Source organism: Eutrema salsugineum, unplaced genomic scaffold, assembly GCF_000478725.1.
Source record: "Eutrema salsugineum unplaced genomic scaffold, Eutsalg1_0 scaffold_2, whole genome shotgun sequence".
Taxonomy (NCBI): Eukaryota; Viridiplantae; Streptophyta; class Magnoliopsida; order Brassicales; family Brassicaceae; genus Eutrema; species Eutrema salsugineum.
Window position 1 is genome coordinate 12,456,524 of NW_006256829.1, and position 26,811 is coordinate 12,483,334.

The window sequence follows — 26,811 nt, forward strand, 5'->3', positions numbered from 1 at the left end:
GAAATTCCATTAGTATTAGTAACGAAATTGCAGAGAGAGCTATATCAAAATCCAATTTTGAAATGTGTTTTAAATAAAGAAAATACAAATATATTGAAAATTATAGGAATCATATGCTTACTGGATTGTGTAAACATAAATGGGAGGTCGAGACACGATTGAAGCATGATAATCAGTGGAACTCCTGGACATACACCTGAGATTGAAATATCCATTTATCATTTTCCGACCTGTAGGTTCATAACCCGTCATGAACATTCTTTCCGACAAGCCTAAATCTGCCATCACAACACCCTGTAACAAAACGAAAAGAAGACATAGATTAAATAGACCTTCTATGTACAATAACAACATATAGTCAAACTATGTACAAAAGTTTTATACACAAATAGTCAATTTATAGAAAATTCTACCAATTAAAGACCGATTCACATACAGATCTATGTATAACTAGAAAACACAGACATATCTATGTCTGATTCACATATATTACTTCTATGTATATTAGCGATTCATATTTAGTCAATCTATTTAGTAAAAACTCTAAAATAGAACTCCCACTTCTATTTAATATGAAACCCAAAATTGTCCATAATTCTAGTTTCGAAATTCAGAACCCATAACCCAGATTTGTAATTGTATCTTTCCTATGTCTTTCTGCTACACCATCGCCAAGAACCAAATATAAACCCAAACACCCATAACCCATATTTGTAATTGTATCTTCTGATGTCTTTTTGCGTCACCATCGACAAGAACCAAATATAAACTCAAACCCATAATCGAAATTAAAATCCAAATATAAACCTAAACCCATAATTCAATTTTAGGGAAATCGAAATCCAAACCCAGAAACCAGAAACGATGACGTCTTCGAGAAGATACAACGATTCACTGGTTCTTCACTTTTCAATCTTCACCGATTCTTCAATTAATTTGATATATGAATAACTGATTTATGTGGATGGGTTAAATCTAACGTTTACAGTTTACTTTTACAGATTTAATTCCTGCGAGTAGAAATGTTTAAGAGTATTGTTGTATATATTGTATATTATACAGAGAATATAGTAACCATCATTTTTATATGGTTATTTTCTTAATTATTAAATTATTGTTGGTTATACAATGCAATTTCCCTTAAATTAATACGTTGTTTTTTGGCTTGTTATCAAATGACGTGTATATTTTCTTTAGATATAAAAGAACGTAGTGTTTTCTTTTAACCTGTGAGTATTCCAAGTCTATGGAGGTGCTCAGACTAATTTCTAAGGAGAGGTGCAGCCCATAAATAGACCTTTTTCGGGGTATTTAAATAGGCCGAAAGCAAAAGCCCATATACATGTGTAGTGTCCAAAACAAATGTGTGTTAGTTTCGCATAGCAGGAAGATCGAACCCAGAACGTGGTAACATCTAATAACGTAGTGTTTGTTTAGAAATAACATCAGAAATGTGATGCAATCGATTGAGAATCTGAAACGATCAATCAATAAAATTTTTTTTTCTTCAAAGTGCAAAAAGGTACGTATTGTTCGAATTTGTTATCAAAAGAACTTCGATTTGGTAAAATTTATTTATTTTCTCTAAATCTTCTATGTAGATATTCAGACCATATGAAAACAATGAGGTTAATCTTTTTCAAGCATATACTAATACATTTGATTAAATTGTTTTATTTAAATCCATTTTTTATCTTTCACAACAACATCCATCGATAGTACACGCGCCATAAAAATAACCATTCTCTCTACAAAATTCAGAGCAATTTCTGTCCCCTCCATAAAAACATGCTTCTTCTTCCTCGAAGCAATGCTCATCCTGATTTATCCCATAAACTGTGTATTTAAAAAAGTCACTAAATCAATATGTACATTCATTTAAAAAACAAAAACAAAATCATGCTCATAATTATATAGAATGAGGTATAAAGAATATAAACGAGTACCTGGAGTAGGAGCAGGTATCGTACGACAATTAATAGAAGAGACGATGAATAGGGCAGTGAAAACTAATGCAACTAAAGTTTTCATGATCGTTCTCATTTGTATGATATTTTTCTTTTCTTATTGATGAGTTTTTCTTTGTTTAATCTATTTAATACTGTAACAAACATACGAAAAAGGTATTTTTTTGGTCAAAGATGTAAAAGAATAGTCTTTCAATATATTTCCTTATAGATTAATAGTCGATAGAAAATAAAGAGAAATATTTTCTTACCTTATTGCGTTTTGAATATTAGTAAGATGGTATTTATTATTTTAAGCATAGTTATGTAATTGGTTTTACAGTTTTTAAATATATTTTGCAAATCATAATGGTTGTAATTCGAAAATTATTTGTAAAGAATAGTTGATATTCCATCCGCTTCAAAAAAGCATTGTTCTTTATCCAAAAAAACTTTTTGTTTCTGATAGACTATTGTTATACATTTTCATGTGACTTTTCAAATAAAATTTTAGATTATTTTCTACCCGCAACTAATTAAAAATCATAATAAGTGTACAACATTTAATAAATAGTATATTGAATATAAACATATTTTATATTAAACAAAATTCGTAATATGTGTGACATACTGACATGTGCCAGTATTGTTGGTATTAATATTTAATTAAGTTAAGAAAAGAGAATTGAAATAAAAAAAAAGTTTCATATACATCCGTAATACAAAATATAATCTTAAAATTTCATACTTTCAAATCTAAAAATAATTATACGAAGTTATGTACAATATGCCTTTACATTTCAGTAATTTAATAATATTTGTTGGAGCTTAATAGCATCTGTCTAGGTGAATCCATTAACGCAATTACTATTTTTGCTATATGATTAATTGGGCCTAATCCGACAATGGCTCAGTTAAACATATATGTGTAAATAGTTTGGATTTGAATCTATAGTGGTCCATGGAGGCCACCGGATCTTTAACCTTTCGTTAAATTGACCACGCTACATAAAATATACCAATACCACTGACGTATTTATTTATATTTTAAATTTTATTTAGTTATACTGTATTTTGATTTAAATTATATGTTCAACTTGCCATAAAAACTATTGCTTGAATTTAATCAAAGTTACATCGATTTGGAAAAGTTTATCAATTTTTCTTCAGATAATTTGTTTAGATATTATTCAAAAATACCAGTACATTTTGATAAAACTATTTCATCTTGGACCAGACGCATGCTTATATGGAATACGACAACAACATGAATCGAAAGTACACACGCCAATATAATAACCATGGTCTCTACAAAAAGGAGTGCAGTTGCCCATTCCACGATGACATGTTTCTGTTCCATAGAAGCATTGAATATCCATCTGCTTTATTCCATAACCTATTTCTTATAAAAATTATTAAACCAATATGTAGATTCATTAGAAAAAAAAAAGAAGCAAAATCATCTCCATAATTATAAAATAGAAGTATAAGAATAAACCAATACCTGGAGTACTAACAGTTGTTGTATAACAATGAACAGAAGATATAATGAAGAATACAGTAATAACAAAAGCAACTAAAGTTTTCATGGTGAAAACCATTTTTATGACATACGTAAAAGAGATGTATTTTTCATGGTCAAAGTATTCTTTTTTTTGGTATGATTTCATGGTCGAAGTTGGAAAAAGAACTTAACGAAATTCTTTTTGAAAAAGAACATAATCTTTCAATTTATTTACTTACATATTTATAGTCAAAAGAAATTCTCATGTTGACAAAAAAAAGAAAAAGAAAAAGAAAAAAAACACACACGCAAAATAATGTTCTTACCTAGTTATGTTTTAACATTGGTGAGACCATGAAATGGTACTTATTCTTTTATACAGTGTTAAATATGTAAATTTCTCCCATATTTAGTTAATTTTCTCCATATTATGTTGAGTTTTGTTATTTTTTTGGAATAAAACTCATTTTAATGATATTTTAAAGAATTTCTCAATATACAATTTGCAAATTTTAATGATTGTAGCTCCATCACTCCACAAATAAATATTATTTAAAAATTATTTTTATTCATAAAAAGAATGGTGCTATATATTTTTAATGTGTTTTCTAAAATAAAATATTAGTTTATTATCTATCCAAACTATTAAATAATTAATTAATATTATTTTGGCTGCAATTCAATAATTTGTAGATAATCTGTTTTAAGCTTATTAGGTGAATATCCACACATAACGTGCATATTTTTCTTTTTAATTATTTCAAATTTTATATAAAAATAAATATAATCATTATTTGTTATGTGTGTTAGTATATTTATTAATAATCTTAAAAATTTTATATAACAGAAAAAAAATTTTAGAAATCAATTTAAAATACAATATCATTAATATAAAACTAAATATAATCATTATTTGTTATGTGTGTTAGTATGTTATTATAAACAATTTTAAAACATTTATCCAAAAACTTTTTTTAGAAATCAATTTAAAATGTATTATCATAAAACATGCAAACATAATGTTTATTTGTTATGTGTGTTAGTATGTTATTATAAAAAAAAATTAAAAATTTTATCCAAAAAAAATATTAGAAATCAATTTAAAATATAATATCATAAAATTTTGAAAATTAAATAAAAATAAAATAAATATCATTCAATATCAATCAATTAATGAAAAAACTCTTCATTTTATTTGAGTGGTTTAAAACTTGATATTAAAATTTATTAATTCATGATTTTTAAAAAAGATTGTACCTTTAAATTATAAAAAGTGACACATGTTATCTCCATATCAATTAAAAATAATGATGTGTCACTCATATGGAGAAAGTTAACTCTCTTTTATATATAAGACATACATATAAAAATATCATTGATATTTTTGAAAAATGGAAGAATTTTTATAATTTTCTCTAGTACCGTACATTTTTTCAGATTTCATTTTATATTATTTTGTACAATCTCCAAATATATTAAATATTATAAATTTATGTATATATAGGACTTAATCTAATATATATATATATATATTATTTTTCACATAGAAAAAGAAATATAAATAGATATATATATATATATATATATTATGTTATATAGAAAGGAAAGTTAGCCAAAAAGAGAAAATATAGATACTATCATAAATTAAATACTTACGTTTTCTTTTTGTAAATATATTTTCATATGTATAAATCATTTAAAAAATAGACTATTAAGCGAGAAAAATAAAATTAAAATAAAAGTATAATGGCAGTTAGTCATAATTAAAATTATTAATGTAAATGGCCACGTTAAATTAATATAAGCACGACACATAAAATCAGCCTTCTTAAATCATATATGTTATAAGCAAAGTAAAATATTGAGTTAAAACTCTCTCATTCAATTTTAGAGTGGCTAATTACCTTTTACCCCTTTTTTATATTCTTTTTAATTAAAATTTTAATAAAAATTATTAAAAATAAAAAAGTAATAAATAATTTATTAAAAATCATAAACTAATAAAAAATATTAAAAATCGGAACTTAATAAAAAATATTTAAATAAAAATAATTATTAAAAATTGTAAAGTAATAAAAATTATTATAAATTGGAATTTAATCATATATATATATATATATATATATTATAAGCAAAGTAAAATTTTGAGTTAAAGCTCTCTCATTCAATTTTAGAGTGGCTAATTACCCTTTACCCCTTTTTATTTTTTTTTTAAATAAAATTTAATAAAAAATTATTAAAATCAAAAAGTAATAAAAAAATTATTAAAAATCGTAAACTAATAAAAAATTAAAAATCGGAATTTAATAAAAAATATTTAAATAAAAATAATTATTAAAAATTGTAAAGTAATAAAAAATTATTATAAATTGGAATTTAATCAAAAAACATTTAAATTTTAAAAAACTTATTAAAAATTAGAATATAATTAAAAAAAAAAACATTAAAATCATATCATATGCGAAGTAAAAATTTTCGCTATAAGCTCTCTTATTCAATCTAGGTGACTACTCATCATAGTAGTATATATTAAAAGCGATGTGAATTTTAGCTTTAACGACTTCTCATTCAATTTCAGCGTGGTTAATTATTTTTTTGTTTCTTACTAAAAGGTCACTAATATCCTTTAATTGGTTAAAATTAAGTTTTATTTATAATTAACTATACCAAATTTTGTTACCATTAAGTTAATATTGGATCTTTTAATGCTATAAAATTGTATGGTTTTGTATATGAAAGCCCCAAGACTCTCACTTTAGCCCTAATATCCGATTAGTCAGAGCTTCTTCTTCAACCGGTGGTTTCTGTGTTTTGACGTTTGAGTTGTATTGCTTTATTAAAATTTCGAATTAGGGTTTTTTTGTTTCAAAGCTTTGGGTCTGTGTTCATGATAAATAAGGAGGATTGAGTATTTAAACTTTGCGATTAATTTCCATCGATATTTCTCTATAAGTCTATGACCGATCGGATCCCATACTGTTTATGCTCCTCCATCTCAACTTTGTTTCTGTTTTTGGAATGTATCTGGTTTATCCAAAAATAATTTTGCTTCGGACTTGAGATTCTGTTTGGATTTCATGTTTAGGGTTTATTCATCTCAGTTAAATTTTGAGGAATCAAAGTGATGTTAATCATACTGATTTAGCGTTGTGAATTGTGATATCCAGTTATAGTGAAGAATATATTCACAAACATAAAATCGTAGCAAAACAAAAAAAATATTCACAAGCATAAAAGAGACCATATTGAACGAGTTTCTACTGTTTTCTCTATAAGCCAAGTCAAATTGATCGCTCTGCTTCTTCACTCTAATTATAGTAAAGGCTGAAGAAATCGTTGAAATAAAGATTTCGATGAGCCCGAGACTCTTGCCCTAACCAGATTTTCTTAGCCGTGTGAAATACATGGTTATTCAAGGTGAACCAGGATCATGCATAATAGAATATAAATGGGAAATTATTGATTAAATTTAAACAAAACTAGACCAATCAGGGTTTTGAAAATTATATTTTTCATGTTGAATCTTGTGGAATCGTTGAACAGAAAGTGTGATTTCACTAAAGATTGTTATTGGTAAAATCTTGCAATCATGCTAATTTAGTAATATTAGTAATGAGACTTTCAGTGAGACTTTTGTTACAACATTTTTTTTAAACGGATCAAGGTATTTATGTGGTTGATTTTACGATTAGATAATGGAATGTAGGAGGGTCTTGAAATGGACATTTGCATATGGATACTACCTTGCTCATCATGAACATGCAAAGACACAATTTTTTCGAGTATTTGCAAGGGGAAGCTCGAGCTGGTTTGGAGAGGCTTCATCATTGTGCAGAGATGTAGTTGGAACAGTTTGTCTCCGGAACTAATGAACCATCCAAAAGTTTCAATGATTTCATTTGACTAAAGTAACAAAACCTACTTCGAAAAACACGTGAAAGCTTTGGAGAATGGTCTTGCTGATGTGGAACACAATGAGAGCACAAATCAACAACAGACTCTAGATCTTCTTTCAAATGACAAAGGTTGACAAGGGTCTAAGAAAGATCCAAGTGGTAAGTGAGAGATCTTTCAGCTTCAGATTTATATTATTGGTGCAAAAAACCGTATGGTTTATTGCAAGTGGTATTTTCCAAATTAAGGATCATACCAAGTATTCAGTTTACAATTCGGAGGGACATGTGAAAAATTGTAATGTTATAGTATTGAGAAGCTATTGGTTAAGATAAATAAAGAATAGATTTTTTCCCCCTAAAAAAACCTATAGCATCACTCTGCTAATTTAAAAGTTTTTTATTTCTTTCAACGCCTTATAGAAAAAATAATCTCATTATGTAAATCTCAATAACAGAGTACATTGGTAAAGTTTCAAAAACCAGAAAATAGTCAAGATAATACCAGTAGGTACTTTACATAACGATCAAGGGGAAAGTGAGTAACTCCTATGAGAGAGTCATCTCATTAAGTATAATTGTTTAAGAATCTAATATTTTTTAAGAAAATAATTGGAATAATATATGTCTCAAATAATAAATAATTCATTATGTGAAGATTATTCTTTCTACGAAATATAAGAAGTGAATACAGTTCTAATTTTTATGATTAAAAATTAAAACATGTTTTAGTTGTTTGATTTATATATAATTTTGGGATTATTTTTAGGTAATAAAGAATAACAACTTTAAGAGTGACTTCGTTTCAGCTTTCAAACTATATTTCATCTTCGTTTTAAGAGGAGAGTTCATATTAGAATACTCGAATAATATGTGTCTATGTTATCTTTGTGATTCACTTTGCAAGACTTTTTGAAACTGATCGTTTATACAAAGATAGTCAAACCTATAAAAGATGTGAAAATATAGAAAACTTTCAAACTTTCAAAAATAAATAGTAGAAGAAAATACGAAGAAGGAATAAAACTAAAATAAGAAGAAAAACAAAAAGAAAAAGTATGTTTATTTAATATTTTATGTAGAAGAATAAGAAATTGGAAAATGATCTGTATAAAGAACAATAGGAAGAAAAAAAATCGAAAGAACAAGATGAAAAGAAATTGAAAGAAAAAAATAATGTTTCCGTCTGCGCAACGCAATTTTAAGCAAGTCTTTCAAGTAAATTAACGATTTTGAGTAAGTATTTTTAATGAAACATCTTCGTCCGCACAATGTGCGGGCTAAACACCTAGTAATGTTATAAAGATCAAGATGTAGGTTATTGAATGTAGGTCTTGATATTTTTCATATTAATGCAAGTGTTTACTTTGAAAAAGAAGTTAAGAAGAACATATATATGTGTGTGTAATAAAATGTCAATTCAACGATGTAAATCTTTACGAGTAAATTTATTGAATATAACACGTATTATATGGACCACGTGAAAACATATCGGATCGACTTCTTATTTATCTTACATAATAAAATTTGTTCAAATTGTCAAACAATGATTGGTTGAATAATATCAATATCGCTATAGATCTTTTCTATAGATATTATTCAAAATATATGAAAATATTGATGTTATTTTTAAGCAGTACATTTGATTAAATTATTTTATCTTGGACCAGACGCAGACTTATATGGAATATGACAGCAACACGCATCAGTTGTACACAAAGAAAGATAATAACCATGGTCTATACAAAAAGGTTTGCAGAGATCCTTTCGACATGTTTCTGTTCCATAGAAGCATTGGAGGTCCTGCTGCTTTGTTCCGTAACCTATTCATTAATTAAAATCATCAAACCAGTATGTACATTCATTGAAAAGGACGAAATCATCTCCCTAATTATTAAGTAGAAAGTAAGAGTATAACTTTATAAGAATAAATATTTACCTAAAGTAGTACTAACAGTTGTTGTACGACATTGCACCGAAGATATGATGAAAAGGGCAGTAAAAACAAAAGCAATTGAAGTTTTCATGGTGATGACCATTTTATTATATTCTCTTGATTTTTTGATGATTTTTTTGTTATGTAGATTGGCTATATATGTAGTAACACAAACATAAATAAGTTGTATTTTTCATGGTCAAATTTGAAAAAGAACTTAACAAAAAAAAGAGTTGAAAAAGCATAATCTTTCAATTAATTACTAATAGATTTATAGTCAAAATCAAATCATTTACTTGTCAAAAGAAAACCACATGTTGACAAAGAAAAACATCCACACACATAGAATTATTTTCTTAACTAATTATATTACATCTTTAATATTGGTTAGATCATGGAATGGTATTTATATATAATCTGTAATTTGTTTAATATCTAATTACATTTTTTATTATGTAATTTGTATTCCCCACATCCCACGTCAAAACCACCGGTTCGGTTTCCTGCTGAACCGGTATTACGTTTTATTGGCTACAGCCAGAAATTCTGGTGTGTTTAGTCTTCTTTGTAGTCTGCGACTGCGAGATCGCACTTAAGCTCCGTAAGTTGCTTCCATGGAGATTCTCTAAAAACATTTCATCTATTGTTTCCAAGGATCTAAACTTTCTGAGTTTTTCTTTCTATTCTCTCTAGCGGGTTTAGTTGCGTGTCGAGATGTAATCGAAGTGGGCGATGAGGCGTAATAATTCGTTATTTCAGCTTCCATGAGATTTTTCGTGAGGAAGCTAGGGTTTTTCTGTCTTGATTGACTAGTATTGATCATTATACGATTAGGATTCTCTTGGTAATAGTTACTCTAGTTCATCACGCTTAGAACGGACAATGAATTTGACTATACAGATCTTTTTCTCTAGAGCTAAAGGTTTCTCCTTTTTGTTGCGTAGTGAATAACTCCAGTTCTCATGGAGAAAAGCCTCTGCTTTTGAGAGTTCTTGGGCAATATAGTTAAGATTGGTTTATGCTTTTCTTTCGAGGCTTTTGATGACCAATTGTCGTTCTTTTTTTGGTTTTATGGTCCTTATGTGACACATTGATTACTATCAAGTTTCTATATAAAATCTTTGGCATCTCGATTTTGTAGAGTAGTTTGATTGTTGTCATGGCTTTTGAGCATTGTTCTCATGTTGAAGTTGCTTATTTGCAGGTGGATGCAGAATACATTCTTTAGTTTCTTGAGCTTCCTCGTGTTCCAGGCGTAATTATATACCTTTCGATCTGTTTGTTTTTGCAGTTAAAATGGTGACTACACTATCCTTGAGCAATTTTTCCTTTTCTTTTTCATGTCAGTTTATATGTTGTATATCTTCATTGTTTCGTTTTTCAACTCGATCAAGTTGGTTTTTCTCTCGCTTGTCTATTGAGGTACAACCTAGTAGAAATTGCGAGTGAAACTCATTGGTGAAATAAAATATGTCTCTGTCTGCTATTTGCTATTCTCTCATATAGTCTTATGTTAATTTGTGCCATCTTCTTGCTTCAGGATACTGGTGGGTTTGTAGATGAAAAGAGCGAGAGCAGATTATATGTTGGAAACTTAGATCTTCGAATAAACGAGTAAGAGCAAAAAAACGCCGTGAAGCAAAGCTTGTTAATATTAAAACTTTTTGACATCAGTACCATTTAATCTTCTCTTCTTGATAGGGCTGCGTTGATAAAGATGTTTACTCCATATGGGAAGATCATATCAGAAGACTTCCTTTGGCACACACGCGGGCCAAAGAAAGGAGAGCCACGCGGCTATGCTTTCATTCAATACAGCCGTAAAGAGGTAACTACTAATCTTGGCTTTTCTTTGGTTTTTGGATTTTGCTCAGATGAGATTTGTTTTAGATGATGATGACCCAAAAAAAGGGTTTGTTCTTTTTGACTTTGATTGAGAAAATCTCCTGATTTCTACATCTAAAGTGAGTACACAGGAAGCTGAATTGGCCAAGGAGAAGATGCATGGGAGATTAGCTTGTGGTAAGCCTTTGGTGGTTCGTCTAGCTAGTGAGAAGCTTCTAGAAGATTCCACTCATGATCATTCCAAAAGATTATCATTACCAGAAGCAAACAGAGCGAGGTTTGCAAGTGGAAGCAGCTCAGGACAAATGAGCCGAGACGAAAAAGTGGCTGCCATTAAGAACAAACTCAAAGCTTTGGAGGAAGATGAGAAACAACGAGATCCCAAGAAACAGAAGAGATAAAGAATGAGAGAGTTTCAATTTTTTTTTTTTTAACAAGGAATCGAAAATTAAACCGAAATTGAATTGGAGGGATATTAACCGACTTTTTGTAGTAAAGGAAATAAAGATTAAACCGAATTGAATTGGAGAAATATTAACCGGTTTTAGCTCCAATAATACCATAACCGAAATGAATCAATTAGCTGGTTCGATAAGAAACTAATTGTATTCAGGTTTGGTTTGTTTCGATTTTATTTTCTGGTTTAACAAAAACCAATTTTGGATTTTAGCTTCGGTTCGGATCGGTAATGATATTTTTGATTAGAGAGATGCAAAAAGTTGACGCACTATGGAGTCAACAAGTCCACTCTCTTTACTCAGTTTCCATCGTAAAGCAGACTCAGACGCGATATGGCGACGAGCTTGCCGTTCCTGAATGTGACCGGAATCTCGTTACCGTCGTCGGGATCAATTCGCCGGCGATCGCACATTGTTTCACACCAGGATCTTCCTGAATTCTCGTCTAAAGCAGTCTCTTCTCGGCGGCTTAGATTCTCTCATGCTTCTTCATTGTCGTCGCAATCTCGTAACGGCAGCGACGACAGTTTTCTCTCGCCGGGTCTGTTACCGGAAGTATCGTCTCCGATCCGATCGGTGACTGTGAGATCGCAATTGAATTTGAGTACGCCTCTCATTTCTCCAAACGATGAATGGGGAACTTGGACCGCTCTGTTTGCCACTGGTGCTTTCGGTCTCTGGTACGCCTTTACCTTTTCTTTCTCCGACTATTTCTAAACTCCGATCGTTATTTTTGATCCAAATTTTGAATATATGCACATTTCCGATCACTTGATCAAATTTGTGACCGATTATACTTTGTTTTCGACATTACTTAAAATACTTTTTGATTGTTAGGTGAAGTTGATTTTGCTTAGAGAGGTTTAACAATTTGCAAAATGATGTTTGAAAATAATTGTTTGAAATCATATGTGGTGTGACTCTGGAACTATCAGGTCGGAGAAGACGAAGATCGGAAGTGCGGTGAGTGGTGCGTTGGTCAGCACACTAATTGGGCTTGCAGCTAGTAATCTTGGGGTTATTTCTTCAGAAGCTCCAGCTTTTGCTGTAGTGTTGAATTTTCTGCTCCCGTTGGCTGTTCCTCTGTTGCTGTTTAGAGCAGATCTCCGCCGTGTGGTTCAATCCACTGGGAAGCTTCTCTTGGCTTTTGTAATTGGATCAGGTATTACGGAACCAGTTCATGTCTCTTCTTGGTGCTATAACTGTAGGAGCAGAAGGCTCATAATTTACTTAAATATCACACTAAACTTAAAGCTTGATCATTGTCTATTCATGGGTTTTGCATGAACAGTTGCGACAACAGTTGGTACAGCTCTGGCCTACTACCTTGTGCCAATGAGAGCACTTGGTCCGGATAGTTGGAAGATAGCGGCTGCTCTCATGGGAAGGCATATCGGTGGAGGTGACCATCCATTTGTTTTTGGACTTATGAGAGACACAATATTTGTATCTTCCAGCTTCTTGAAACACCAAATTTTGTTTCCTTCCTTTTATAGTGGCATATAAGTTTTCATCTTTGATTGTTGTTTGTCTAGCCGTCAACTACGTTGCCATAGCGAATGCTCTTGGAGTTTCACCATCAGTATTAGCAGCTGGACTGGCTGCTGATAATGTTATATGCGCTGTATATTTCACGTCATTGTTTGCTATAGGCTCCAAAATACCTGCTGAAGCTTCACCGCCACCAACTAGTGGTAAGTCTAAATGTTGCTTTGATGTCCGTTTTCGTTTGATTTGGCTTCCTTTAGAAGAATGGATCATTGCCATTTGCTCTGTTCCATTCCTTTATTCTTGTAGATTCTGGTCAATTTTTGCAGTATTTCAGTTTCAGTTTTTGAATTATGACTTAGATGTTGCTCTCCCATGGCAGATACAGAGATAATCAAAGACTCTGAAACTAAGAACAAAATCCCTGTGCTGCTGATAGCTACTGGAATCGCTGTGTCCTTAGCTATATGCAAGATTGGGGCTTTGGTAACAAAGTACTTCGGGATTTCCGGTGGTAGCTTACCAGCAATAACCGCGGTGGTTGTTGTTTTGGCAACTGTCTTTCCTTCCCAATTTGGTCGTCTTGCTCCATCTGGAGAAGCCATGGCTCTAATTCTTATGCAGGTATGTGACACAGTTCATTTTCATGAACAGTTCCTGAAAAGGTTTTAACTAAACTAAAGTTTCTTTCCAGGTATTCTTCACTGTGATAGGTGCGAGCGGAAACATATGGAGTGTGATAAACACGGCGCCGAGCATATTCTTGTTTGCATTGGTCCAAATTGGGACACATCTTGCTGTGATATTGGGCGTAGGAAAGCTGCTCAACGTCGAGCTAAGGCTTCTGCTTCTGGCATCAAATGCTAATGTCGGTGGACCAACGACTGCAGCGGGGATGGCGACGGCGAAGGGATGGAACTCGTTGATCGTTCCCGGGATTTTGGCTGGAATTTTCGGGATCTCCATTGCAACTTTCATAGGGATTGGATTTGGTGTGAAAGTCCTCAAGTTCATGTGAAGATGGTAAATTTATGAATAGATTATGGATTGGACTCTCTGCTTTCTCTGCCTCTCTTCTGCAATCTCGGTTATGTCGATTTTGGTTGAAAAAGCCAATAAAATATTTAGAGTTTGTGTGGTGCATGTTTTCATAAGATGCTAAAGAGAGATGTAGAGAATTATGATGGTTATCTTTGTAGCAATTCTTGAATCTTGATTGAAATTTTAGATAATGTCGTCTTGTCAAAGCTTAGAGAATAGCGATGTTTATGTTTTGGCATCAGATACCATTAAATTGTGTCTGAGCCGAAACCATCTCTTAACCGGAGAATTTAAGAATGGTTAAAACCAGTACCAATACCCGGTTATTCTTTCGTAGTTAAACTCTTCAGAATCAAAGTTAATTCATATAACTTGTAATCGCAGAATTCTCTACTTCTCATACAAGAAAGCTTTCAAATTTCCAACAATCATTCAATAATTCAATTATAAAATGTAACTTTCTTCTCTCTCGACTCTACAGTGACAATTCCACTCTCACCATAAACCTTTACCTTAAAAAAAAAAGAAGCAAAGATTTGCCACTCAGAATCACCACAAATACAGTCTCTCCCTCTTCTCTCTTTCTCTCTGTTGCTCTCACTCTCTCTAGACCAGAGGCTCTGCGACATGGTGACGACTCTACCGACTCTGCTTTTGTAACTCTGTTTTTTGGTTATATTTCGTTAAAAAAAATAAACAGTTGCGACAACGGTTGGGACAGTTTTGGGCTTACTTTTGGTTCTGAAGTTGGAAGACATATCGGTTGAGGTAACAAGTAATCCAATATAAATCACAATTTTATGACAATATATAAAGTTGAATTTTTGCAAATTTTTTTGAAGCTGGAAACTACATTGCGATAGCGAAAGCTCTCGATGTTTCGCCTTCAGTAGTAGCTGCTGTACTTGCTGCTGATAATGTTATATGCGCATTGTATTTCATGTCATTGTTTGCTTTGGCTTCCTAGAATACCTGATGAATTTTCACTACCACAAACTAGTGGTAAGCTAAGCAGATCACATAAATTGTGATTATCTAATATATAAAGAGTGAGTATGTCTTTACAAGGGCTTGACAACTCAGCATCAACTCAGCATCCTTCTTTTTGACACATCAGTTCTTTACAAAAAAAAAGTTTTAAAGAAAAACACATCAATAATATAATTAAGTCTCACCCTTTCAAAAATGTAGACCGCTTCGCTTCCTCTCTTTTTTCACATTAATGAAAAATCATGACCAGAAAAATTGCGGTCACTAATTAACAATAAAATATTGTATTCTACATTGAATCTTCCATCGGTCGCGACTTAGCTGTAGAATCCAATTGTGGAGAGTTAGGATCGTGATCTTTCTTCTTCTTTTTTCCTCTTCAAACCAGAGATTCTTTTGCACCTCGTATATCTGTAGAGTCAAAGGTGACTCATATATTTTTTAATCTTCTATGAATAAGATATTTAAGAAATATTATATTTACTTTCTAAACTCTAACCTACATGTAACATATCAGTTCAGTTTTCTAAGATCATCATGTTTTCCAAGTTTGCTGTGTTAGAGTAGTGAAATACACAACTGCGCTGGAACTAGAAAAATGGAAAAAGCTTGATGCGAAGATGTAGGAGTTGAAAGTATAATATATAATTATACGAAGATGATTTTTTTATGCTATGTGAAAGCCGTACAGCGCGCAGCACACAACTCTCGGTATGAGAGCTTGCTCCATATCTTATTAGATCCATCTGAAATTCAGAGTCAAATAATTCTACCCTTCTGGCAAGTGGACTTTGAGTATAAACTGTAACACCTATTGTCATTACTTACACAGTATTACAGTACAAAGGATGAAGTAGAAAGATATTGATAGATGGTAAAATGAAGTTAGAAAATGGTGGAGTGTTGCAACTCATAATGTATTTAAAGGCTTTTGATATACACAAATTATAGTACACATTATTTTCTGGTCCTCTTGCAACTCAAAGTCTTATGCAGTGCATTTATGAAATCTAAGCCCCCAACATTCTTGGTTTGATGTTATTATGTTGTGAGTTTTATTTTGCTACCAATAATTTTATGTCTAGAGGTTGTGAGTACAAGAATATAAATTTTCTATGTCGTATGCTATCAATGATTTCTTTTTATGAGATTTTCTATTCTTACTCTTTTGTATAAATTGTTTGGGTAGTAAAAAATACATATTTTTCTCTTTTCTCAAACATTAACAAAGGCTCTCCATGCAACAGAGATTTTATAATCTAGGAAGAAACAGAGATGACCAACTTTTTTATTGTTAAGTGAGACCACCACTTGATGCACTGATTTACAATTTTACAATGACGTTACAATAAGTAAACGAAAAATTTAAAACGAGAAGCAGAAACAAAACAGAAATTCGAAAACCAAAATATTTGTCCCTTTTAAGAGAAAATCTTGCTCCCAAGGTTTTTTTTCTTTTCTCACCATCTCTTTCTCTGTTCATATGATTTTCCTCTCTGATTCCAGTTCCAAATCTAACTTCACCTTATCTTCTTTAATTATGCGATTATTTTCCTTAAGGTTTTTGATAGAAAATCAATGATGAACCATTAGATTAATGCTCTCTAGAGGAAACAGACGGCTACGATCATGTTTTCTTTTTATTTGAAGAATGGTTTTGGTTGATATTGGTGGCCTAGACGAAAGTTTTTGTATGAGTGTGTGTGATATTTTCTTAATGTATGTTCCAACATATGATTTGGAATACAATTTCCTATTCTTTCACACTAATTTTTCTAAAGATTTTTTTTCTGATGTCCTAACGAAGAAACTCGGTGATACGATTAACATCTCTATCTCTATGCATTTGGAATGGATGATCGGATGAGTACCAATGCGAAAAAGTTTTGTTAACGAAAAGTTAAGAAGTTGTGTTAAAATAAGCTGCTTCACCCTCTTTAACTAACTTTTTTCTTTATCCTCTGCATTTTATATTGTTATGATAGTATTAGGAAAATTTGTAAAATAAACTCGGAAAAAGAGGAAGACGAAAGGAGGACATTTAGAAGGCAAAATCATAGTTTTGAGTAAAAATAAAATTGAGAGTTTCGCAGAGAAGTCAAGGTAATAATACTATAATTTTAAAAAAAGTTATTTATTACATACATGAACAAGATTTGGTGTGCTCAAGAAGCATCAAACAAATGTTATCATTTTGTTCATATACGAGTATTCACGACAGACCAAGTAGAACTTTGACAAAAAGAAAGCACAAGAATTTGGATAGATAAACTTTTAAAGATAAGGGATGACATTGTAATATATTTTTTTTTTTTTGTAAAAGGCTATGATATTGTAAGAGTTCTCGCCTATGTTTTCAATTCTATCAACCAATAAACTTAAAATCAAACGTTATATTAACAGCAAGTTTGTGAAAAGATACATACACAAAATAAATATGAATGAGTGATCATAAGGATCAGATTTGGGTAGTACACTAGTACGAATATTAGTTCAAAGCAAGTTAATATCAGGAGAAAGTATCAAACTTGTTTTTATAAAATCTTCAATTCTGTGTAATGAAAATGATCAAAAACTTTTTAGTATTAACTAATTTGATTGACCAAAGAAATATTTTAGTTAAAGAAACGATCGATTTGCCTAAAGTGAAATATTTTAGTAAAATATTTTAGTTAAAGAAATATTTGATTGACTAAAGTATATATACGGGTATTTATCTAGTTATAATTTTAAATAAAGATGAGAGAACAAATGGATATATATTTTTCATGAAACCTTTGTAAAGCGGGCACTACGTTTTGCTTTGCTTTCATCATATTTTTGTAAAGTAGAAATATCATTTCTTTCGACGACGAGTCAAACTATCAGACTCTAGAAAATCTTAATCTTTACCAATATAAATCAACGCAAGATATTAAAAATATATATATGGTAGTTGCTTTCGTAATGGTTTTGTTAAGCATCATTAGCCTTCTTGGCGTACAATTTCGCCGTACCTCCAACCCGCTCGCCTGTCGACTTTCTTATAATTCCAACAACTATTTCTCTGGAATCATTTCCTTAACTTTTATACATAATTCCAATAACAACAAGCTCGAATTTGTTGAACCCATAAAACCAAAATATAACTTAAATACCAAAAACATTTATAATTTTAGTTTGATTTTTTTGTAGTTTTTCTTTATCTCATTTTTAGTCCATAACTGAATTTCTAGCCGATTGAGAATGTCTCTCATAAACCTTATTTTCTCTGTCTTTTTTATTTTTTGCAGTTTCGTAAATGGCAATAATACTTTTTATTTGACCCCGTATATTTTTTCAGAATGTTTTTAAGTTGAATGTATATTATGAAATCATTTCATATAAATTTATTTGAACTACGTGATAATTTGGAGAGTTTTATTTAGGTATTCTATATAAAAATAATTAGTTAATTGTATGAAAAGATAAGAAATTTTTAATTCAGAAATGTCATTGGAAGGTTGATGCAATAAATAATGTTTAGAAGTCAATATTCTTCACTTTACTCTCACGCCACTCTATCTCGCAGATGTATAAATACCAACCCACATTGTGCCATCTTTTTACTTTTAATTAGTTAGCCCCCAGTCTTAACAATGCCCACTAAAACGGTTTTAACCAGCCTAGTCATAGCCCTTTTATCCACCATTCTTGCTCTCTACTCAGTCCTGTTGCCTTCCTCTCTCTCTTCTATTGCTACAACTATCATAACCAATTCTCAACTCGGAGAATTATCAATATATTCAACAATCTTTGGACACATACACCAACACCATCATGTTCCAATAAAGTGTTGTGAGAAATGGGAGTCAAGGCTTACACGCATGTACAGGGCTTCTCTTGTGTTGACTGTTGATTTGCACGGTTGTGGTAACTTCAGCAGTGTCCAAAGCGCCATTGATTCTGTCCCTGATTTAAGTCCTTCCAAAACTTTCATTATCGTAAATTCGGGTGTTTATAGGTCATTTCTTTAACTTCAAGCTATTGTTCTTCGTCTTCTTTCTCTTTTGATAATTCGATATTATTTTCTTGTGTTCATCAAATAGTATTAGTAATGTTTGGTTCATATATGTAAGTAGGGAAAAAATTACAGTCAATGAGAACAAGACAAACATTGTAATGCAAGGAAGAGGATATCAAAATACATCCATTGAATGGAATGACACAGCGAAATCTACAGGAGGCACTGCCTATAGTTTCTCTTTTGTTGTGTTTGCAGCTAACTTCACAGCTTACAATATCAGCTTCAAGGTAAAAAATGCGAAATCGCAACAATGAGTATGATGATTAGACTTCTAAAACGTGTATTTGTTTTGAGTGGATGAAGAACAATGCGCCAGAACCAGATCCTGGTGAAGATGATGCACAAGCTGTAGCTCTAAGGATTGAAGGAGACCAATGTGCTTTTTATGGATGTGGATTCTACGGTGCTCAAGATACCCTTCTAGATAATAAAGGAAGACATTTCTTCAAAAATTGTTTCATCCAAGGGTCTATAGATTTCATATTTGGCAATGGAAGATCACTCTATCAGGTTAAACATATAAAATACATTCTTGAGCATTCCAAAAAATGGCCATAACAATATGACTCGCTAGCAGGATTGTACAATTAACTCGATAGCAAAGGAGAATACAACAGGAGTTAGCGGATCTATCACGGCTCATGCAAGGCAGACAGAAGATGAACAGACAGGATTCTCTTTCGTGAATTGTAAGATAGATGGAAGTGGGAAAGTGTGGCTTGGACGAGCTTGGGGAGCCTATGCTACCATAGTGTTCTCGAACACCTACATGTCTGGAATCATCACTCCAGAAGGTTGGAATAATTGGGGAGATCCGAGCAGAGAAAAGTAAGTGGACTACAAACAAATTGCAAATTATCATTAAAAACTTACTTACGTCCTAATTATTTTCCAGGACAGTGATTTTTGGAGAGCATAACTGCTATGGAGAAGGAGCAAATTACAAAGGGAGAGTATCTTACGGGAAACAATTAACAGATTCTGAAGTATCTTCATTCACGGACATTTCTTACATAGATGGAGACCAGTGGCTAAATCAATCTAACACACTCTCCGAACATATATCTGAAGACCATAGAGATGAGCTTATTGGATTTTACTAACGTATACAAAGATCATGATGCATGGATGCACACAAAAAAACATTCAGATATAGTAGTCACATTCACAGATGTCAAATATATATATATATACATTCACATCTAATTTTCAAACAAGGCCATAGTTCTATATATAGTCTATTTGTTTGTGTTGTTCTTAAATGATGAATCATTATTTTTTTACGAATTGATGTGATAAATTTTTATATATAAGTGGAAATGATTCATGCATGATTAAAAAGGAGTAGTAAATGTTAGAGTTTTACCAACCTACAAATAAAAAGGTCACGTTTGTGGCACAACCCACATAATCATTGCTTAAGACCATATATATAGTTTAAAACTTTAATAATCCCCTCGTTTCGGCGATTCATTTGTAAGTAATAAACATTTTTGCTCTTAATGTACTTTTTATGTCAGTTTTCTTTCCTTATTTTTTGCTTAGTTTTTATCCCTTTTGTTTATTTTTTCCAACTACATAGTCATTGCTACTGCTCTGCATCTTTCGCAGCCTCTGGTTCAGGTGCATTTCTTCCTCCAAACTAATAGAAGTATGTATGTGAACTCATAACATACAATTAGGTCATGATTGTTGACCTTGATGCCCTTAGACATTCACATTAGCTGCAAAGACATAAAATGAGTAGCTAGCGAGAGTCTTTCCCGAAGATTTTGCGGTGTCATTCAATTGAATAATGTGTTTTGGTATCCTCTTCCTGGTAATACAATGTTTATTTTCTTCTCACTAACCATAGCTTTTTCCCAATTTATTTTGCAAGGAACCATACATTACTACAAAGCATCTACAGCGCTCTGAATATTGGTGAAGTTGCCACAGGCATTAAAGTCGACAGTTAAAACAAGGGAAGCTTTGTAGAAGTGTCTAAGCTTTGATGACATCCATCCTTTTAGACATATTTCTGCTAATTAAGTCATGGGTTGTTGATAATGCGGTTTGTGTCCAATAAATGTCATTTGTGTTGTTAATGCTTGGTCACTGGAAGAGAAACAGAGGAATGAAATTGGATTTGCATAGACAGAGAGAATGATGGAGAGAAAAGAAATGAAGATTGTCAAAACCAGTTTGATGCACATGATGAACTGGGTGTTTCTCAAATGATTGCAAAGAAAAAAGAGTTTATAAGTTTGTACCTTGAGGAAGAGTGGATTCACAAATTAAACCAACTAAAATCATTGACTAATTAAATGTCATTACATTGTTTTTACAATATTTATGATCACAGAGCATTTGAATAAACATGGAATCACGTGAGCAGAAGTGAAAGAAAGTAAGAAACAATCTTGATATAATACAAATAAAAACATTTTTTCGTGGCTTCAGAAATTAAACCAACTACAATCATTAACTAAATTTCGTTAGTGTTTTACAATATTTATGATGGAGCATTTGAATAAACATGGAATGACGTGAGCAGAAGTGAACCAAAAAAAAAAAACAATCTTCATATAATACAAATAAAAAACATTTTTTTTCTTAGAATCTTTTTTAAAAATAAAATATTGGTAGAAACGAAAAGTGTTTTTTTCGTCCAAAAAGAACAAAAGGTATGTGATCCTAAAAAGGTAAATAATACGACTTCTTCAATTTTTCCATCCATCTTCAACCAAATCTTTGACTTGCTTTACATCAACACAGAAGATGAACATACGACTCCTCCTTAGGTTGTTTCAAATCAAAATTTTCTTCTAAAGGTACGCCGGTTTCGATTATCTGGTCAATGATATTTGGTGTGAATGAACCGGTTTCTGCAGCATGGATGCTCCTTTGAACCTCACCATTTGGTAGCATACCTTTATATACTTGCTGAGCTGAAGCAAATGAAGGGTTTAATTGTTATGAGATTCTTTAGAACAAAAATCAGAAACTACACAATTCACAAATGCGTCAAATCCGTTGTTTTACCTGTTCAGGTGCGAGTTTTGTAAACCTAAATTTGTTCATCCATAAGGGCTCTCTGCCTCTTCAGCAGCTGGAACCACGATGCTTTCGACATTCAAGAATGAGAGTAGCTTCTCAATGCAGGAAAAGAGCAATTGAAAGTAGCCCTATTTTGTATAACCCCATGAAAATTGGTTAAGCAAGAAACCTCAAAAGTCAATCAGGAAACAGAATTTATTTTCTACATACGGTTTTTAAAGGCTCTAGTTCTGATGCAGGTTTTTTTTTTTTTTGCAGTGTTGGGAGCAAAGTGGAAACATAAGGAGTGTAATAGAGACAGGACCAAGCATATTTATATTTGCTTTGCTACAAATTGTGATACATCTTTGGGTGTTACTGATTTTCTACTGAGGCTCTGACCAAAGTAGCATTTGATTCTCTACTACGAGAAAACAACCAGAGATCACTCCACTCCAATACCCACGGAAATAGAAATTTTATACCACTTTTTGGAGCCTTTTTTCAATAAACAGAAATTTTGATATGATTAGGAATACTCCTTAGTAAGACTTGGCAAAGATTGCAACCTCTTCAGCTGGATTTCCAGTCATTAGACATGTTTTAGTCCCTTGAGTCTGTTCAAACGGGAAACACCGAATGGTTGCTCCGGTTTCTTCTTTTACCCTTTGCTCATCCGAGTCACTTGCTGACCAAGGACCTCTCGCCCATTTCCCTGATGAAATTGCATCTTTGAGCTCATCGTATGAGTTCACATCCACAATGTTACTGCACCAATCACACATCAACATGTGGTGAGCAAAAGACTCGGTATGTAACTTGTGGAAGAAAGATAACAAAAACAAAAAAAGTGTACCTATCCCTGAATGATACCGCCTTTTCTAGAAGCGATGATTGGATCTCGTCCAACTTCTCTTTTACATACGCCACTAACGTTGAAGGTTCCATTGATATTCCAAAGACTTTCCCTGCCTTTCCTGGTATATCCCTCCTCGAGACAACCACACAGTTACTGGCTACATCGCGTGGACCAATTTCAATCCTCATCGGGATTCCCTGCAAACGAATGAATCTATCAGAGGTGATATTGGTTTGATTCATCAACATCAGAAAATGATTCTAATGTTTTTTTTCTAAGAGAGTAATGAACCTTCATTTCCCAGTAATTGAACTTCCATCCTGCTGTTTGTTGTTCTGTGTCATCAAGTTTAACTCTGACGCCAGCAGTTTGGAGAACTTCCTTCACTGATGATGCAGCACTGAGAACACCTGTTTTCTCAGTGTCCTTTTTCCAAATAGGTACAATTACTACCTTCAAAAGAAAAGAAAAAAGAAGAAAAGATTCAATCTCAACTCTCGATCATCACATCCAACTATTTTTGCTAATGAAAACAACTAGTAGTCTTTAGCTAACAAATGTAACTTCAGATAGTAAAAAAATGACACTGCTTACAACTTCCAAACGAATAGAATATGAACCTGTATTGGAGCTATCTTGGGAGGAAGCATGAGACCTTTGTCATCTCCATGAGTCATGATAATGCCACCGACAAAACGTGTACTAACTGCCCATGATGTCTGCCACACATGTTGCCTTTCTCCATTCTCATCTTGAAACTGGCATAGTCATACATATGTCATTTAACATTCTTCCACGAGGAATTTGCAAACAAAAAAAAGATGTGACAAAACAGATGGACCAGCAGGAAACAATGATATAGTTCTAAGATCATAGTTATGTACCTGAGTTCCAAAGGCACGAGAGAAGTTCTGCCCTAGATTGTGGCTGGTACCAGCCTGCAAAGCCTTTCGATCTCCCATCATAGCCTCAATAGTATAGGTTATGTCAGCACCAGCAAAAGTCTCCAATTTCGATTTTCGACCTGCAATAACAGGTATTGCAGTTTGCTCAAATGCAAATCTGGTGTAGATTTCGATCATCTGTTTTGCCTGCAATACAGCACTAAACATTCGTCACAGAAGAGTACCACAAAAAGGCTCTATAAGCTGAACACAACAAAATAGAAAACAAACCTCTTTTTCTGCCTCCTCGGGAGTGGCATGTGCAGTATGACCCTCTTGCCACAAAAATTCAAGAGTCCTAATAAATGGTTTTGTCCGCATCTCCCATCTAGTGACATTGGCCCACTAAACAGCAGGAAAAAAAAAATTAACCAGGAGCAGTAATAAGCGCCACATCTATAAATTATAACACGAATGATAAACAATCTAGAGTTCTGTCCACACCTGATTGACCATGAGAGGAAGATCACGATAGCTTTGTATCCACTGGGTAAACATGTGATTCACAATGGTTTCACTGGTAGGTCGAACCTGCCACAGCCTCAACAAATGCAACAATCAAAGCCAAAACTTAGGTAATAATTTCTCACAACTCTAGCTAAGTGGTGAAACACAGGAATGCCGAAAAAATCCCTACCACGAGCTTCTCTTCAAGTTCTTTCCCTCCTCCAACAGTGACAAGGGCTAGTTCAGGACTAAATCCCTCAACGTGTGAAGCTTCTTTCTCAATAAACGAGTATGGTATAAACTGCACAAAAGGCCAAACCATCACTGAAACTCCAATGTAATATAAAAAATTATAAGAATACAACAATGATGACAATATGAATGTATCATTCCATTCAAGAAGCAATATATGGCATCAATACATTCACTTCATTACAAGTAAAAGCTTCCTGCTTCATGAAAAAATACATGCTTAAACCGCCACTGAAGAAAATTTAACTCATTTGAAGGATAACACTAAGAATACCAAATGCCTCCCAGGTTTCCAAAACGAGCATATGAGAGAAACGCACATGATTTTAACCAAGAAACTTCAAATAAGAATAATCTGTAATTACACTAACTCTATACTAAATCCAAACAGAATTATCAAATTAAACCAGCTTAAGCTAGTATTCTAAATTTCTACTTCAATCAAATGAGACTGTACCTGTGGGAAGTACATGTTGCTATGGCCAGTCTCTTTGAATTTCACATTCAAATACTCCTGCAAATCAACAAGCACGACGAAATTGAAGCAAGACAAATAACATTTGGCAATCAAATAAAAAAACGAACTAGGTTTTAAGAACAAACCTGAATCGCTTCCCAGATCGCGTAACCGTACGGACGAATGACCATAGTACCACGAACCGGACCATAATCAGCGAGCTCGGCGCTAGCGATGATATCCACATACCACGCATTGAAATCCTTCGAGCGAGGCGTGACGGCTTGGTCCGACCTGAGCCGCTCGACCTCCGACTTAGTCTCCGGCGAAGCAGTGCCACTCGTCGCCGTCGCGAATCTAGAAGCAGGTCTGTTCCGTAGACATACGGTTCGCCGAAGAGCTGCCGGATAACGAGTGGTGGCGGGAAATAGGAGGGAAGTGAGAGAAGGGAGTCTCAGAGAAGCCACCATTTATCTCCTTTTTCCTCAGGGAAAGAGAGACTGTGTTTACGAGCTGTGGTCAAGGTCAGACTTCGAGATGATGCGACTTTGAGACCACCTCTTCGAAAAAACTCATGTGTGGATAAGCAAGCCCATGAAGCTTTGAATGGATCTGTAAGCCCAATATAGCCCAATCTATATCACGTCATCCTTCTTTAAATTATTCAACGTGGTTTCGTTGATTAAAACTTTGATTGGTAATTTTGCGGAATGGCGGAACGACGGAAAAAATCTGTGGAATAGATTAATCTATTTATGATTCGCTTTATTGCGAAATGTTTTTTGTTTATATTTTTTAAGAAAAACGCAAATTGCATTTTCGCATGTATTTTTTCATTCCGCAGATTTTTGTTGATTGACAAAAAACTTGTGGAATTGTGTTTAAAAACATAATTCCGCATTCCGCAGGTTACCAATCGAAACCTAAATGATAAAAAAAAAACTTTTAATTTATCTCAGTTCATATTGAATTTCAATGCTTAATAAATTGAAATCTCAACTAATCTAAACTCAAATGGTTTTTTTTTTTGTGAAACATCTAAACTCGTTTTTCTCGAGATAATTCATTAATATTCCGTTTCTTGTATGGGCTTCCATCACAGGTAGACTTCACAGGAACCATCGTCTATATTGTATTGCTTGATCCCCTTTTGAAAAAATTGCCTCCATTTTCTGTAATTTATTTAAAAATAGAACTGCACCAAATAATAAAAAGAATAAGTTGTACATCTTTATAAAAATAAATGAATATTGACTTAGTGGTCCAATATAATGCACTTGGCCTACATAGTATACACATGTGCAATATATATATATGGCTCTCTCATCATCTTACATTTATTGCAAGCGTGTGTAAAGCCTTTTGTTACTTTCTTTCTCTTGTAGGTTCACTCCTTATACTTCAGATCATCAAAGTGAAGAATATGCCAACGTCAACTGCATAAGATGTGTGAGTTGTCATAAATGACCAAAGAAATTGATCAGCTATTTCAGTTTTTCATTATAAAAAATTTAGAGCTAAATGAATATAAAGTTTCAGCCTTCATTTATTTCATATGAATGTATAATATAATGTCGTAATCGGGAAAATTGGTTACATCACAACTCAGATAGGACCCGAAATGGCGAAATGTTACGACCTCATGAGATTTTTGATGAATAAATGAAAAAAAAATTCCTTCCATTTAT

General features: G+C 32.5%; 4 protein-coding genes across 11 annotated transcripts; 3 read left to right on the forward strand and 1 right to left on the reverse strand.

Annotated features, from left to right (window-relative positions):
• The first annotated feature begins 9,833 nt into the window (after nucleotides 1–9,833).
• On the forward strand, nucleotides 9,834–11,660 carry LOC18017695 (probable RNA-binding protein 18). 8 transcript variants are annotated; one of them, XM_024155909.1, is made up of 6 exons: nucleotides 10,086–10,123; nucleotides 10,224–10,283; nucleotides 10,484–10,578; nucleotides 10,820–10,893; nucleotides 10,981–11,107; nucleotides 11,245–11,660. In XM_024155909.1, the coding sequence occupies exon 6, from the start codon at nucleotides 11,280–11,282 to the stop codon at nucleotides 11,523–11,525; it is 246 nt and encodes an 81-aa protein (XP_024011677.1). In that variant the 5' UTR covers nucleotides 10,086–10,123; nucleotides 10,224–10,283; nucleotides 10,484–10,578; nucleotides 10,820–10,893; nucleotides 10,981–11,107; nucleotides 11,245–11,279; the 3' UTR covers nucleotides 11,526–11,660. The 8 variants fall into 8 exon arrangements, with proteins under 8 accessions (XP_024011679.1, XP_024011672.1, XP_024011678.1 ...); XM_024155905.1 differs by having other exon boundaries at nucleotides 11,256–11,660; XM_024155911.1 differs by lacking the exons at nucleotides 10,086–10,123; nucleotides 10,224–10,283 and adding an exon at nucleotides 9,834–9,880.
• Nucleotides 11,661–11,864: 204 nt separating this feature from the next.
• Nucleotides 11,865–14,311, forward strand: LOC18017696 (uncharacterized membrane protein YjcL). Its single transcript, XM_006401750.2, has 6 exons — nucleotides 11,865–12,262; nucleotides 12,518–12,744; nucleotides 12,874–12,984; nucleotides 13,118–13,276; nucleotides 13,453–13,694; nucleotides 13,765–14,311. The coding sequence occupies exons 1-6, from the start codon at nucleotides 11,916–11,918 to the stop codon at nucleotides 14,086–14,088; spliced, it is 1,410 nt and encodes a 469-aa protein (XP_006401813.1). The 5' UTR covers nucleotides 11,865–11,915; the 3' UTR covers nucleotides 14,089–14,311.
• Nucleotides 14,312–18,718: 4,407 nt separating this feature from the next.
• Nucleotides 18,719–20,249, forward strand: LOC18017697 (probable pectinesterase 15). The gene is made up of 5 exons (XM_006401751.1): nucleotides 18,719–19,083; nucleotides 19,202–19,373; nucleotides 19,450–19,656; nucleotides 19,724–19,974; nucleotides 20,042–20,249. The coding sequence occupies exons 1-5, from the start codon at nucleotides 18,719–18,721 to the stop codon at nucleotides 20,247–20,249; spliced, it is 1,203 nt and encodes a 400-aa protein (XP_006401814.1).
• A 2,230-nt stretch (nucleotides 20,250–22,479) lies between these two features.
• On the reverse strand, nucleotides 22,480–25,641 carry LOC18017698 (proline--tRNA ligase, chloroplastic/mitochondrial). Its single transcript, XM_006401752.2, has 10 exons — nucleotides 25,270–25,641; nucleotides 25,124–25,180; nucleotides 24,605–24,715; nucleotides 24,412–24,498; nucleotides 24,199–24,312; nucleotides 23,908–24,114; nucleotides 23,644–23,781; nucleotides 23,315–23,476; nucleotides 23,021–23,220; nucleotides 22,480–22,932 (listed from the first exon to the last, which is right to left on the reverse strand). Exons 1-10 carry the CDS (start codon nucleotides 25,591–25,593, stop codon nucleotides 22,707–22,709), a joined length of 1,626 nt encoding a protein of 541 aa, XP_006401815.1. The 5' UTR covers nucleotides 25,594–25,641; the 3' UTR covers nucleotides 22,480–22,706.
• Nucleotides 25,642–26,811: the final 1,170 nt, after the last annotated feature.

Bases quoted from the DNA above. Each gene is read 5' to 3' on its own strand.
- LOC18017697 (XM_006401751.1), top strand. From the start codon at position 18,719: ATGCCCACTAAAACGGTTTTAACCAGCCTAGTCATAGCCCTTTTATCC. The intron at 19,657-19,723 runs GTTAAACATATA...ACTCGCTAGCAG, and splicing joins ATGGAAGATCACTCTATCAG to GATTGTACAATTAACTCGAT. The intron at 19,975-20,041 runs GTAAGTGGACTA...ATTATTTTCCAG, and splicing joins GGAGATCCGAGCAGAGAAAA to GACAGTGATTTTTGGAGAGC.
- LOC18017698 (XM_006401752.2), bottom strand. From the start codon at position 25,593: ATGGTGGCTTCTCTGAGACTCCCTTCTCTCACTTCCCTCCTATTTCCC. The intron at 24,499-24,604 runs GTAGGGATTTTT...AGGCTGTGGCAG, and splicing joins AACTTGAAGAGAAGCTCGTG to GTTCGACCTACCAGTGAAAC. The intron at 23,477-23,643 runs GTTCATATTCTA...TTTCTTTTGAAG, and splicing joins CCAAGATAGCTCCAATACAG to GTAGTAATTGTACCTATTTG.
- LOC18017696 (XM_006401750.2), top strand. From the start codon at position 11,916: ATGGCGACGAGCTTGCCGTTCCTGAATGTGACCGGAATCTCGTTACCG. The intron at 12,745-12,873 runs GTATTACGGAAC...TTGCATGAACAG, and splicing joins GGCTTTTGTAATTGGATCAG to TTGCGACAACAGTTGGTACA. The intron at 13,277-13,452 runs GTAAGTCTAAAT...CTCCCATGGCAG, and splicing joins TTCACCGCCACCAACTAGTG to ATACAGAGATAATCAAAGAC.
- LOC18017695 (XM_024155904.1), top strand. The intron at 10,894-10,980 runs GTAAGAGCAAAA...TCTTCTTGATAG, and splicing joins TTAGATCTTCGAATAAACGA to GGCTGCGTTGATAAAGATGT. The intron at 11,108-11,255 runs GTAACTACTAAT...GTGAGTACACAG, and splicing joins TTCAATACAGCCGTAAAGAG to GAAGCTGAATTGGCCAAGGA.